Source organism: Pseudophryne corroboree, chromosome 4 (genome assembly GCF_028390025.1).
Source record: "Pseudophryne corroboree isolate aPseCor3 chromosome 4, aPseCor3.hap2, whole genome shotgun sequence".
NCBI classification, from domain to species: domain Eukaryota; kingdom Metazoa; phylum Chordata; class Amphibia; order Anura; family Myobatrachidae; genus Pseudophryne; species Pseudophryne corroboree.
In genome coordinates, this window is record NC_086447.1 from 669994474 (window position 1) to 670010095 (window position 15622).

General features: G+C 45.0%; 1 protein-coding gene across 2 annotated transcripts in view; it reads left to right on the plus strand.

The window, feature by feature from the left end:
- The window catches only part of VTA1 (vesicle trafficking 1), a 568530-nt gene that overhangs the window by 498514 nt on the left and 54394 nt on the right, over positions 1–15622 (plus strand). The window contains exon 7 of one of the 2 annotated variants that reach the window (XM_063917834.1): positions 54–137. The exons of the other annotated variant lie outside the window; for it this stretch is intronic. Coding sequence (XP_063773904.1) covers positions 54–137 — 84 coding nt within the window. The remainder of the gene's footprint in view (positions 1–53; positions 138–15622) is intronic. 2 annotated transcript variants of the gene reach the window in all.

Here is a 15622-nt window from a genome sequence, read left to right on the forward strand (position 1 = left end):
TTGGAGACAGGTACCATTGGAAAATATATTTTTGCTTTCTTTTTTTTCTGTAGGTGTAGCGAGCAATACCACTACACATCCAACTTCGCAAAATATACCTGCTGTAGACCCATCTCTGTACAGTGCACAAAAACAAGGTACAGTATGGATTAAAGTGAAGCAGGAAAAGTACAGTAGAGTTTGAAGTTTATCTTTGTGATTTTAAGAATGTGTAGGTATTATTTTGGTGTTGGGAATTATAGAAATTAAATTGTTTATCAGTCTGTATAACCCCATTAAATATCTAATTTGGTGAATCCAGATATTTGATATCAATATTTGCATATGATCTTTTGTGAAATTAGCAAAGGTGTGTAACCAGCTTTAACATATTACTTGCATGTTTGACCCTCACCATTGGCGTACCTATAGTGGGTGCAAGGTGTCCGGGGGGCCTTACCGCACACCCTGCACCTATTTAATTATGCTTACCGCTCCATTGGCACGGCGCTGGCTGCAGAAATCATTGGGAAATTGGCCGCTGCAGTAATTTTACAGTAATTTGTGCATGCACAATAGAGATGTCCCCAGAAATGCATGTCGGAGGTGCCATGTTCCCTGAGACCTGCGCATGCGCAATAGACTCTGGCACAATGCCAGAGTATTCTGCACTGCCGGGGAGCCTGTACACAAGCCCCCTCCTTTCTTAAAGTGCCTCTGAATCCTCACACTCTCACTCTTGAAGAATTATGCTAAAAAATCTTGCATGCATATTTTTCAAGGGTTTTGCTTTGACCCAATTTTTATAATGCTTTCCTACAAACCACCAAGCATGCGGGCATTGGCCTCACTTAGTACTTTGAGGATGGGATGATATTCTCTCTAGCGACCTGGTAAAGATAAAATTAACACCTGAATGAGTAATTCAGATTAAATGTAATTTCAACTACGTTCCTGTCCCCAAATTTTTTAAATCAAAATTTTCTGAGTGACAAACACAGCGTTGGTTCTAGAATCTGTGACACCCAGGGCGAAAATTTCCTTTGGCTCAAATTCAAATAAGGGACAGTGCACAAAAATATAGGGGCGTGGTCTCAGAATAGTACCAATTCACATTACACCGCACAGTAGTGTCCGTCAGTCACATTACACCATGCTGTAGTACCCCTTATACACATTATGCCATGATAGAGCCCCTTACACACATTACACCAGAGACCCTTATATACATTACGCCAATTAGATCCCCTTATACACATTACACCAGGTAAAGCTTTTTTACAGAGAGTGAGTGAGAGTGTGTGTGTGTGTCCTGTCCTCCCTGCTGCCTTTGTCCCTGTCACTCACCATACACCAGCTCTGGGTCTTGCCTGCCGCGGCAGTAGGTCCCTTGCTCACGTCAGCCTCTCACATGGATGGTGCGGCTACTTCTCGTCTCAGCAGTTCCCGATACCTCACTTCCGCCCAGCATGTAGCTGGGCGGAAGTCACACTCAGGCCGAAGTGCCCTGGGCAGCCACCCTGCAAGCCCTCCCCTAAAACTGCCACTGAGCATACATATACATAATACACATCTTCAGAACTGGAGAGTGATTTTTTGCAGAAATGTTTTTTTTTTGTTTGGTTATGTTTCTTTAATGTTATGAAAATGCCTTGTAGGCACATTCCTCAGCTGTTCAACCTGTCCTTATAACAAAGTTTCCATACCACTTAATGAAATTGCTTGCCTTCACACTTTTCAGACGTGCTTCCCTAAGGTGAATATTTTATAGAGTTTTGTCTTCTCCATATGTCAGCTAATCTGGTGTGGAAGGGACTAGACCAATCTGTAAACGCAACTAACTATACAATGTTAATAGTAAGAGCAGTAAGCAAATGTGTAGGGGCTGTTTTTTTTTTAAACTCTATATTTGTACAAAGAGAAAATGTTGACATAATGCAAAAAAAGACAATTGCATAATAAAAGAAAAAAATGCAAGGTTATGCATTTCGGGACTAAAAACAAATTTGCATCCTACATATTAAATGGGGAAAGTCTAGGGGTAACAGTATTGGAGAAAGATTTGGGCGTACTCATTGATAATAGGCTTAATAACCGTATGCAATGTCAAAGCGCAGTAAAGAAGACAAGTAAGGTGCTAGCGTGCATAAAACGGGGAATTGAGACAAGAGACAAGGATGTAATCCTGGTACGTCCACACCTGGAATATTGTGTTCAATTTTGGGCACCACTGTATAAAAAAGATATTGGTGAACTCGAAAGGGTTCAAAGGCAAGCTACTAAATTGATTACAGGGCTAGAGGGACTGGATTATGAAGAAAGGCTTACTAGGTTGAATATGTATACACTGGAAAAGAGGCGTCTAATAGGAGACATTATTAATATCTTCAAATATGTAAAGAGACATTACAAAGAGTTATCAGAGGAATTATTTATTAAAAGAACACTGTTTAAGACACGTGGGCACTCGCTGAGGTTGGAGGAGAGAAAATTCCGTACGCAGCGGAGGGAAGGGTTCTTCACTGTTAGGGCAATAAGAATTTGGAATTCCCTGCCAGGGAAGGTGGTAATGGTGGACACTGTAAATGCATTTAGAAAAGGATTCGATAAATGTCTGATTGAAAAAGATATCCAAGGTTATAACATTTAAAATATTGACGTTGTTAATCCGGGTGTAACATGATTTATAGTTGTTAACTAGTCATAAAACATTACTTCAGCAGGTACATTATAATCAACTCAACATAATACAGGTTGAACACGATGGGCATTTTGCCTCTATTCAACCTCAATTACTATGTTACTATGTAAACAATTATAAACATTTTTCTCAATTTTCGTAAGAACAAAAAGTAGTTGATGTGAAGAATCCAACAGGTAGGTAGAGAAAAGAAGTAAAGATAAAGAAAGAGAAGGGGAAAGAGAAACAGGTGAAGAAAAATAGTAATAGAAAAAAAAGTTCAGTATTACTTAGAAGCATTAGGGATATACAAGGTGAAACATCATGGAGCATCCAACCGCAGAAGTGGGGCTGTGTTAAAAGATAAAGTACTTGTATCTGCTTTAAGAACCCCCTTCGCTAAGGAGCCTTCGCTGGCCAGCTTAAATAAACTGTCCACATATCTGTGTAGCTAAGAGTGAAAACTGTGTTTATACAGCTTTTGTGCTCTATAAATAGACTGATCAGTGTCTTCGTCAGGATAAACTTCCCAGGGGCTCCACCCAGCTTTTTTTACGTGACACCCAGCACTATCCTGCTCCAGGGGTCTCACTGCCAAAATCAGATTTGTACTGGGCATACATTAATGTGATTGGCAGAGTAACATAAAACCCTCCTTTGAGAGGCAGGGAGTGGTTTGGTTGGTGGGAACATTGCAGAAAGTGTAAATAGACGGGCACTGGGAAGAATGGAACTGCGCATATCATCCAAAATGAGACACTTATTCAATATCACAATATAAAAGAGAAAATTCCCCCAATTACCGGACGGTTTTAATAGATAAAACAATTAGAATACTGGTTTGTGTATTCGATAACTCCTCAGTGTGTATGAAGCCGCTGAGGTCAGATCAAAGCGGAGAAACGCGTATGTGGATGACCGTGAGTACATAGCCGGCCGGCTCAATTGTTGAATAGGAAAACTCTGTGGGCATAACTGCTTGTTGTATGCATAACTGCATGATGCTATACTAACATCTCGGCACCCGGACCCCAGTGCTAAGGGGATTAGGGAATGTGCTCCCAAACCTGTGTGCTTTAATAATTGCCTGCTATCAGAGACTGCCTTCTAACAAGCTCTCCTGCTTTAAAGGGATTACTAATCACAAGATTACAATTGCTGCTTTGTCTATGCATTAACCAGTTCTCTGGACATTTCTGCTATTCTACAAAACCCCATTTGTGCAGGGGTATGGCAATTGAATTATATCTACACTTTGCTGCATTTCTAATTAGTCCTGTGGACTTTTAAATACCTGCTTAACATTGCAGGGACGCCTGTTATGTTATATGAGTCACCTGTGAATGGATGCAAGAATTATAGGCCCTACACACATGCCGATTTGTTTGAAAGATATGAACGATCTCGTTCATAAATGAACGAGAACTCGTTCATATCTTTCAGTGTGGAGGCTCCAGCGATGAACGATGCGCGGCCCCACACTCGTTCATCGCTGGTCCCCGTCGGCTGTGCATGCAGGCCAATATGGACGATCTCGTCCATATTTGCCTGCACTTCAATGGAGCCGCGTGACGGGGGGAGTGAAGAAACTTCACTCCCCCCGTCACTGCCCCCCCGCCGCCGGGTCGGCCGTATCGGCCGTCGGGCACCTCGGTGGCGGATCGGCATGTCTGTAGGGCCCATTAGATTAATATCTCTGTGTTTAAAAGCATAATATTTTGATATATGTGTTAATTTTATGTTAGGAGTTATTGAATACACTAACCAGTATTCTAATTGTTTTATCTATTAAAACCGGACGGTAATTGGGGGAATTTTCTCTTTTATATTGTGATATTGAATAAATGTCTCATTTTGGATGATATGCGCAGTTCCATTCTTCCCTTTTTTGATTTACTTAATTGGGGTCAGAGAAACCAGGCCCTAGGAACGTGCGGCTACCATCCAATACAATCATTGGCGCCCAATTGTGTTTTTTTCTAGATGGGCACTGGGTCTCAGTGTGCATTGCTGGACACTATTATACAGTATGTGTCTAGCAAGAAGTAGCAAGCACCTTAAAAAAAAAAAAAAATGAATTACTTATTTTAGAGTTGTTAATCTTGAGTTTAATTCAGAGTCTGCAGTGAATTGGCAGGGCTCCAGCTATGCTGTGTGACAATGGCCAGTGTCAGGGTCAGACTTACGAGATTCATCCATCTGCAGCATGCAGAATCAGCGTGTACCGGTGAGTACCATGTTACAGTCAGCAGCAGCAGCGGGTGCTCCATTGCTTTCTGCAGCGCAGGCTGAGCAGTACCAGGTGGGAGCCGTCCTGTATCCTATTGCACCTGTTATTTAGCAGGGCTTCTGGGACAGCCGATGAATTCTGCTGCTGCAGCAGCCTGAACGTCGAAGAGCTCTGTTGGCAGAGCAGCGCTCACACTTTGATCCTACTGTGAACCACACAGGTGCTGCTGTATATGCAGATACCCCTCTAGGGCTTGGAGCCTGGAGGCAGGTGTCTCCATTGCCTCAGGGAGTTCTGCCTCGATGTAAGGATTTCAACATTTTTGCAATTATTGGAAAGTACAGTATTACACTTCTCCCAGCAACTACGTCTTGATGCCACACAGCTGGAAAAAGCAAACTAGGGAGAACACTTAATTGTAAAAGTTCCTTTATATGGAAGAATAAAGGCACACATCTTCTAATGCTGTTAAGTTACTGACCAGAACTATATTACATTTTCAGACATGGTCTTACCAATATACTAACAGGATGCAGAGAAAAGGCTGATTTGCTGCAATGATACATTTACGTCTGGGTTCCTAAGTGGGTAGTGAAGTACTGTTTAGGTAAATATAAAATTAAAGTAGCACAAACACTAATTCAGACTTCCAGGGTTGTAAGTTCATTTTAGTCTCCCAGAGGCAAGTTTGGGTTTTGTGCCCCCGCATCCATTCACTGGCGGGTCCCATTACATAAACCAGCAGCAGAGGTGGGTGCACCATCGCTTACTGCAGCACAGGCTGAGCGGTACCAAGCAGGAGCCTTCCTGTCCCCTTTTGCAGGTGTTAGCAGGGCTCCTGGGACAGAGCTAATTTACTGTGCAGCAGCAGTGGGTGCGCCGCAGAGCTCCATTGGCAGAGCAGCAGTCACACCTGAATCCCACTGTGAACCACACAGGTCCCACTGTGAATTGTACATGCAGGTGCCCCTTCAGGGCTTGGAGCCCAGAGGCAGGCGACTCCATTGCCTCTGGGAGTTACGCCCCTACAAACTACTGTACACATTACCTGAAAAGTCCTTCATTAAAAAGTATGTACAGTAATAGTTAAATGGACTATATATTGTCAAACGATAGTTCATTTCATACAGTTGTCATGAAAGCTGGTAAAAATGTTAGCACTAGAGGTTTATAAATGAGACCAACTCCTAGTATTATCTGCGTAATTAAAAATAACAAATCAGAGGGAAAATTACAGAGCAACAGTAATTTTTAGGCACATACAACATTGCAATGATATAGTAGTGACTTTTCCCTCCTGACTGGTGAACCTCATGATATTTTTCCATCCGTGCCTACAGGGTCTTGTAAGCAATGTAGAAATATGACCTCACACTCTTGGCTCTGAGATCTGGTTCTGTAGAAGTTTGGATATGTGCCACTTCTAATGGGAAGTAATCTGTTTTCTCTGAGTTAGCCCTAGATTATGTCATGATGTCTTCACGTTTCTACTAGAAGAGTTACACATACTATTGTATTTAAACAATCCATTGCTTCAATTATGAGACTAAAAGAGTAACAGCGTTATACATTTTATAAGTTCAGCATTTTTAAATTATTAAAGTCAATGCCAGTGGCCAAATATGACTGGCAGAATCTAGGTAGACATGTAAGGGCTGATGCAGAATTACACATGCCTGTTTTTGCACTGTACATTATCCGGAACCAAACATACACACAAGTATGGGTGATGCAGAGTCGCACCATATCCAGTCACTTGCTCTTCAGCTACAGTGAGACAGGGCTTTATGAGTAGGAAGTACATTCTTAAGTGTGCGTTGTTTTAACCCCAGAAATTTGTAGCTGCAGCATAAGGACACTACAGATTTGAGGGCTGCAGTGCCAGGCCACTAAAGATTTGGTGGTTGCAGTGTTGGGCCACTACAGATTTGGGGGCTACAGTGTCGGGCCACTACAGATTTGGGGGCTGCAGTGTCAGGTCACTACAGATTTGGGGGCTGCAGTGTCGGGCCACTAAAGATTTGGGGGCTGCAGTGTCGGGCCACTACAGATTTGGGGGCTGCACTGTTGGGCCACTACAGATTTGGGGGCTGCATTGTTGGGCCACTACAGATTTGGGGGCTGCAGTGTTGGGCCACTACAGATTTGGGGGCTGCAGTGTCAGGCCACTACAGATTTGGGGGCTGCAGTGTCGGGCCACTACAGATTTGAGGGCTGCAGTGTCGGGCCACTACAAATTTGGGGGCTGCAGTGGCGGGTCATTACAGATTTGGGGGCTGCAGTGTCGGGCCAGTACAGATTTGGGGGATGCAGTGTCAGGCCACTACAGATTTGGGGGCTGCAATGTCGGGCCACTACATATTTGAGGTTGTGCATGTAAAACCACCTCAAGTAATATCGCCTACAACTGTACCGTGTGGTAGATGTTATGATGGTGGTTGCTCTGCAATTTGTACCTAAACCGTTAATTATGCGCTCTCTATAAACATGTGTGCGATACAATACCTGTACACTTGTTGATTGGTACATGTTCAGCAGTGGCAGACCTTGCAAATTATGTGCCCAGATGTAAAAATATCCTTTTGGGCCTCCCTCCTCCTTCCCATCTACTTGTGTTACCCTTCCACAATGTCTCTCTGCACTGATAGCCAGAAACACAATCCTGCTCACTGCACAACCCATTTGTCTGTAGCTGTAGGAAACACACACACATTTTCCTACGGTCCCCGTATCCAGAATATATAGAAGGAAGTGATCTGGTGGAGCAGAAAATGGGCTGGCTGCCGGTGCTGCAGCCGACAGATAGATCAAGGGGGAGGGGGCATGATCAGTGTGTTCGCTACCCCCCCCCCCCCACCCCTCCACCTCCCCACCTCCCCTCTCTGCACAGACCAGGGAGACTGCAGCCTCCTTACACCCACCGCAGCCCGTGCTGGGTAAACAGATAGAAGGCGCTGATGGGTAAGGGGGAGCGGGGTGAGTGGTGGATCCAGGCACCTGCTGGGCACAGGTAATTAGTACCTTCCCCTATTTTTCGTCACTATTTACAGAGTACGCATGTTGAGCAGACAGAAAGATGTGTTGCATAAACTGTTACTTTGATCAGATCTCTGTATTACTACATTCTGTAGTAAAGAATCAATCCAGGAATGTGGCTCACTGTGTTATGTATGAGGCTTTATAGTAAGGAGATGTCTTACAGAATGTAAGTAATCATTGTGTTCTGTAAAGCATGAAGGTTAGGGTTACCATTACACGGTCTGAATGTTGACATTGTCTGAATGTTGATATTTACAATGTTGATGACAAAATGTGGACACATAGGGCTCACTGACGCCCAATTACGCTGCTCTTCATATGTGTCTTGTTTTAAAGGTGATCCTAATGAAGGGTTAGTGATGGCAGTGAATCCATTTGACTTAGACCACTGGGTGTGTTGAAGGGCCAAATAAACCCCTATCTACAGTAATCCTTTTCTTTGCACTTACATATAATCTACAATAGCACTGTCTGACTCCTAAACAGTAAAAATGTGCGGGTTCGGATTCACTCTGTTCTTTTTGCCAAACTAGCTCACATTCAGATTTGACCGGATTTATCTTTCTAATTTGCTATCCAAAATACGTGAGAGCCAATAACCAACAAGATGCCGTTTTTGAGACCCAAGTAAATCTGAACCTGCACATCTCTACTACACGAATCCCCATGTGTTCTAGATTCTGTGTTTGTTGTTTCCACTGCTCTTAGGGCCTGATTCAGACCTGATCGCTCCTCTGCGAATTTGCAGAAGTTTGCAATCACATAGTCGCTGCATGCAAGTCTGTGTACGCCTTGCGACAAAGCTCTGTGTACTCCGGTCAGCTGCAAATCTGTTTGCAACTTACCATCAAATACATTTTCCAGTATGTGCGTAGCCCAGGGCCTACTCCTACAGTGGGCTAGCGACAGGCTGATCTTTTGCAGTTTGGTCTCGCGCTTGCACATTATGATCCGTATGGTATCCGGACTCCAGGTCGACAACAAAAAGGTCGACACACCTAAGGTCGACGCCAATTGGTCGACACACCTTAGGTTGACATGGACAAAAGGACGACAGGAACAAGGTCGACGTGGAAAAAGGTTGACATGAGTTTTTCACAATTTTTTTTCTTTTTTGGAACCTGTTCATACTTAACGATCCACGTGGACTACAATTGGAACGGTAATCTGTGCCGAGCGGAGCGAAGGCACCATGCCCAAAGTATGGCGAGCGAAGCGGTGCACTAATTGGGGTTCCCGGTCACTCTACGAAGGAAAAGACACCAAAAAAACATAAAAAACTCATGTCGACCTTTTTCCATGTCGACCTTGTTCCTGTCGACCTTTTGTCCATGTCGACCTAAGGTGTGTCGACCAATTGGCGTCGACCTAAGGTGTATCGACCTTTTTGTTGTCGACCTGGAGTCCCAGACCCATCCGAATGCATTTGCAGTTGATTGCTAATCGTCCGCCTTGCGAAATCGCACAACAGCGATCAGGTCTGAATCGGGCCCTTAATTCCAAGTACAATCTTTTGCATATGTACTGACTACTACTCTGTAGCTCTCTCCGTACTACAGTATTTCTGTTTAATATAATTGCTTACTTATTGTTATGTGGATATAATTTATTTTAGTTTGAGTAAGATGTCATCTGTGGCGTCGAGGGTGCATGTACTGCAGGGGTGGGCAAACTACGGGCCGCGGGCCACATGCGGCCCGTGAACTGATCCTGCCCGGCCCGCATCAGTGTCAATGACAAGCACTCCAACTGGCTGAGCTGCTTGTCATTGCGCTGCATTACCTCTGAGCCGTGGGCGCTGCTGAGTAAGCCTAGTCATGTTGGGTACAGCCGGCCAGATTACCTGTGATATCAGGCGCCGTTGGGGGTGGAGCTATAGGCAGAGCGGCAGCGTGGATGCGGGCGGCGTGTGGCGGGCAGTTTGAACACAGTGCTGTGCCTGTGCTGCTGCATATCTGGACTCGGGGAAGAGCACCTAAGTAAGGTACATGTTTGGATGGCTGGTGGCAACGGGACCTGCCTGGCAAAGGGGCAGGGGTGCCCAGTGTGGGGGTGCCAGGGTGGGGGCAGCTGGCAATTCTGTCTAGGGAGGGAAGCTGGTAACTTTGTCTGGGGAGGGGAGCTGATTATATTGTCCACGGAGGGAGGAAATGAGAGGGAAGATAACTGTAAAAAGTTTTTTTTTTTTTTTTTTTAAATTATTATTAATATTAAATGTGATTGTTAGCAAGTGGTGTTTTGACACCTGACTATTCAATGTCGGTGGCAGTAGGGAATGCACTGAAAGCATAATCTGCGATAAGTACCCTGCTGGAGCCACATTGTTTTGTGTGCGGCCCTCGATATTCACTCGAAAGTGTTAAGTGGCCCCCCAGCTGAAATAATTGCTCACCCCTGATGTACTGTTTACCTGGGCCCATTCCTGTTGGAGGAACCCAACAGGTGCAGGGGTTCTGCTGCCCCCCCTCCCCTTTCCCCATTGCAGAGGGCCACACTTGAGGCAGTGAGAAACCCTGTTGTGTGCTGGGCTGTGGAGAGACGCAACTGCAGCAGCAGTCTATGGGGGAGCGACCACACCCACATCCCGCCACCCGTTGCTGTCTGCGCTCTTGGATGTTATACTAAAAAGAATGGTTAATTAGGTTTCCCCTGGACTGTGACTCAATTTCCAACTGCTCCCTGATGTCTGCCACTCACTGTCCTTCCCTTTATGCACTATAACACAGCACAAAGCATTTTAGCAAAGACTCATCCCCATTATCATTATTAGCTGATCTGATCTTATGCCAAATGCTCCTCTGTGCCTTTCTTCTAAGTTTTGATATATTCTTTTTTAAGCAGTATTTCAGAAATGAAAAATCAGTGTAAGTAACCTTCCTCAAATCTAACACAAATATTACCTGTCATTATTTGCTTTCTCAAGCCAAGATATCAAGAGGTCAAGTGATAACGGCATTAGACGAACGTAGTAGAGAAAGAAAACAGTAGATGATAACTAATTATTGGTTGTAAACTATGGCTAAAATACTCAGATCTAGCCGGACATCTCAGTGCATCAGTGTAGTATTAAAATATTTTCTTTCAATTAACTCTAGTTATTTAACTTCTTTTTAATAACAATGTTTTGTTCTCTGTAACATTTAAAGGAATGGAATGGCTATGATGGGGTGTATACATGAGACGTTACTCCATATGATTATTTTTTTTGTCTATAAAATAATGTACGTCATCTTGAGATCTGTTGTGTCAAGCAGGCATATTACGTGACGCACAGGACAGATTAGAGAAATAGTTATCAGATTGTGCCCTACTTCATCATTTTCCCCTTTCAGTTCTCATCAGTGCATCTAGCAGTCCTGAGGTGATGTGTGCTCTTTTGGTCTAACAATCTGAACCACATGTGGGAATTACAATGAGTTTAGCAGAGAGTGTATCAGATTATACTGTGTTTTCCCGCTTTGTGTTGCTGTGAGAAAAATAAATGCACCTTTATGCTACTCTGTGTTTTTACCGTCTCCTTCCTTTAAAACCAAATTTAAGATGACAACATTACATTGCTTAAAATTCATTAAAGAACATATGGGGGTATATGCAATTGCGGTCGAATTGCCGCAAATGTCGAAAAACGGGGCATTTTCAACACAAAAAAAAATTCGACAATGCAATACAGTACTTTTCGACAAAAAAACGGACGTTTCAGATTCAACTTTTTGGAATTCGACTGTTGGCAAATTCGACATGTCTGCAATGGTAAAAATGCGGCATTTCGACAAAAGTATATTCAATTGAATAATGTCAATTCGACAACAGTGCTTTTCGACAGTAATTTCGTAAATTTCATTCCGCCTCACTTTGCTGGCGGAATCTAATAATTTGTGTTTTTTTTATTGCTAATAGCATATCTATTTATATTAGAAGGGATTATGTACTTGGTTTGTCTATTAGGAGACACAAGTATTTTCTCTAACGTCCTAGTGGATGCTGGGGACTCCGTCAGGACCATGGGGAATAGCGGCTCCGCAGGAGACAGGGCACAAAAAGTAAGCTTTTAGGATCACATGGTGTGTACTGGCTCCTCCCCCTATGACCCTCCTCGAAGCCTCAGTTAGGTTTTTGTGCCCGTCCGAGCAGGGTGCAATCTAGGTGGCTCTCTTAAAGAGTTGCTTAGAAAAAGTTTTTAGGTTCTTTATTTTCAGTGAGTCCTGCTGGCAACAGGCTCACTGCATCGAGGGACTTAGGGGAGAGAAGTGAACTCACCTGCATGCAGGATGGATTGGCTTCTTAGGCTACTGGACACCATTAGCTCCAGAGGGAGTCGGAACACAGGTCTCGCCCTGGGGTTCGTCCCGGAGCCGCGCCGCCGACCCCCCTTGCAGATGCTGAAGATTGAAGAGGTCCGGAACCAGGCGGCAGAAGACTTTCAGTCTTCATCAGGTAGCGCACAGCACTGCAGCTGTGCGCCATTGTTGTCAGCACACTTCACACAGCGGTCACGGAGGGTGCAGGGCGCGGGGGGGGGCGCCCTGGGCAGCAATGTATAATACCTGTATGGCGAAAAATACATCACATATAGCCCTTGAGGCTATATGGATGTATTTAACCCCTGCCAGATATCACAGACTCCGGAGAAGAAGCCCGCCGAAAAGGGGGCGGGGCCTATTCTCCTCAGCACACAGCGCCATTTTCCCTCACAGAAATGCTGGTGGGAAGGCTCCCATGCTCTCCCCTGCACTGCACTACAGAAACAGGGTTAAAACAGAGAGGGGGGGCACTGATTTGGCGATATGAATATATATTAAAATGCTATAAGGGAGGAACACTTATATAAAGGTTGTCCCTGTATAATTATAGCGTTTTGGTGTGTGCTGGCAAACTCTCCCTCTGTCTCCCCAAAGGGCTAGTGGGTCCTGTCCTCTATCAGAGCATTCCCTATGTGTGTGCTGTATGTCGGTACGTGTGTGTCGACATGTATGAGGAAAATGTTGGTGAGGAGGCGGAGCAAATTGCCTGTAATGGTGATGTCACTCTCTAGGGAGTCGACACCGGAATGGATGGCTTAATTATGGAATTACGTGATAATGTCAACACGCTGCAAGCCGGTTGACGACATGAGACGGCCGGCGAACAAATTAGTACCTGTCCAGGCGTCTCAAACACCGTCAGGGGCTGTAAAACGCCCATTTACCTCAGTCGGTCGACACAGACCCAGACACGGACACTGATTTCAGTGTCGACGGTGAAGAAACAAACGTATTTTCCTTTAGGGCCACACGTTAAGGGCAATGAAGGAGGTGTTACATATTTCTGATACTACAAGTACCACAAAAAAGGGTATTATGTGGGATGTGAAAAAACTACCTGTAGTTTTTCCTGAATCAGATAAATTAAATGAAGTGTGTGAGATGCGTGGGTTTCCCCCGATAGAAAATTATTGGCGGTATACCCTTTCCCGCCAGAAGTTAGGGCGCGTTGGGAAACACCCCTTAGGGTGGATAAGGCGCTCACATGCTTATCAGAACAAGTGGCGGTACCATCTACAGATAGGGCCGTACTTAAGGAGCCAGCTGATAGGAGGCTGGAAAATATCCTAAAAAGTATACACACACATGCTGGTGTTATACTGCGACCAGCGATCGCCTCAGCCTGGATGTGCAGAGCTGAGGTGGCTTGGTCGGATTCCCTGACTAAAAATATTGATACCCTTGACAGGGACAGTATTTTATTGACTATAAGAGCATTTAAAGGATGCATTTCTATATATGCGAGATGCGCAGAGGGATATTTGCACTCTGGCATCAAGAGTAAATGCGATGTCCATATCTGCAAGAAGATGTTTATGGACACGACAGTGGTCAGGTGATGCAGATTCCAAACGGCACAAAGATGTATTGCCGTATAAAGGGGAGGAATTATTTGGGGTCGGTCCATGGGACCTGGTGGCCACGGCAACTGCTGGAAAATCCACCGTTTTTTACCCTAAGTCACATCTCTGCAGAAAAAGACACCGTCTTTTCAGCCTCAGTCCTTTCGTCCCTATAAGAGTCATATCTGCCCAGGGATAGAGGAAAGGGAAGAAGACTGCAGCAGGCAGCCCATTCCCAGGAACAGAAGCCCTCCACCGCTTCTACCAAGTTCTCAGCATGACGCTGGGACCGTACAGGACCCCTGGATCCTACAAGTAGTATCCAAGGGGTACAGATTGGAATGTCGAGACGTTTCCCCCTCGCAGGTTCCTGTAGTCTGCTGTACCAATGTCTCCCTCCGACAGGGAGGCAGTATTGAAAACAATTCACAAGCTGTATTCCCAGCAGGTGATAATAAAATTACCCCTCCTACAACAAGGAAAGGGGTATTATTCCACACTATATGGTGGTACTGAAGCCAGAAGGCTAGGTGAGACCTATTCTAAATCTGAAATATTTGAACACTTACAAAGGTTCAAATCCAGATGCAGTCACTCAGAGCAGTGATAGCGAACCGGGAAGGGGACTATAAGAAGGGGACTATATGGTGTCCCGGGACATCAGGGATGCTTACCTCCATGTCCCAAAATTTGCCTTTCTCACCAAGGGTACCTCAGGTTCGTGGTACAGAACTGTCACTATCAGTTTCAGACGATGCCGTTGGATTGTCCAAGGCACCCCGGGTCCTTACCAAGGTAATGACCGAAATGAGGATTCGTCTTCAAAGAAAATGGACGACCTCCTGATAAGAACAAGGTCCAGAGAACAGTTGGAGGTCGGAGTAGCACTATCTCAAGTAGTTCTACGACAGCACGGGTGGATTCTAAATATTCCAAAACCGCAGTTGTTCCGACGACACGTCTGCTGATCCTAGGGATGATTCTGGACACAGTCCAGAAAAAGGTGTTTCTCCCAGAGGAGAAAGCCAGGGAGTTATCCGAGCTAATCGGGATCCTCCTAAAACCAGGAAAAGTGTCAGTGCATCATTGCACAAGAGTCCTGGTAAAAATGGTGGCTTATTACGAAGCGATTCCATTCGGCAGATTTCACGCAAGAACTCTTCAGTGGGATCTGCTGGACAAATGGTCCGGATCGCATCTTCAGATGCATCAGCGGATAACCCTATATCCAAGGACAAGGGTGTCTCTCCTGTGGTGATTACAGAGTGCTCATCTTCTAGAGGGCCGCAGATTCGGCATTCAGGATTGGATGCTGGTGACCACGGAGGCCAGCCTGAGAGGCTGGGGAGCAGTCACACAGGGAAAAAATTTCCAGGGAGTGTGATCAAGTCTGGAGAATTCTCTCCACATAAATATACTGGAGCTAAGAGCAAATTTATAATGCTCTAAGCTTAGCAAGACCTCTGCTTCAAGGTCAGCCGGTATTGATCCAGTGGGATAACATCACGGCAGTCGCCCACGTAAACAGAAAGGGCGGCACAAGAAGCAGGAGGGCAGTGGCAAAACTGCAAGGATTTTTCGCTAGGCGGAAAATCATGTGATAGCACTGTCAGCAGTGTTCATTCCGGGAGTGGACGACTGGGAAGCAGACTTCCTCAGCAGGCACGACCTCCACCCGGGAGAGTGGGAACTTCATCGGGAAGTTTTCCGCATGATTGTGAACCGTTGGGAAAGACCAAAGGTGGACATGATGGCGTCCCGCCCGAACAAAAAACAGGACAGGTATTGCGCCAGGTCACGAGACCTTCAGGCGATAGCTGTGGACGTCCTG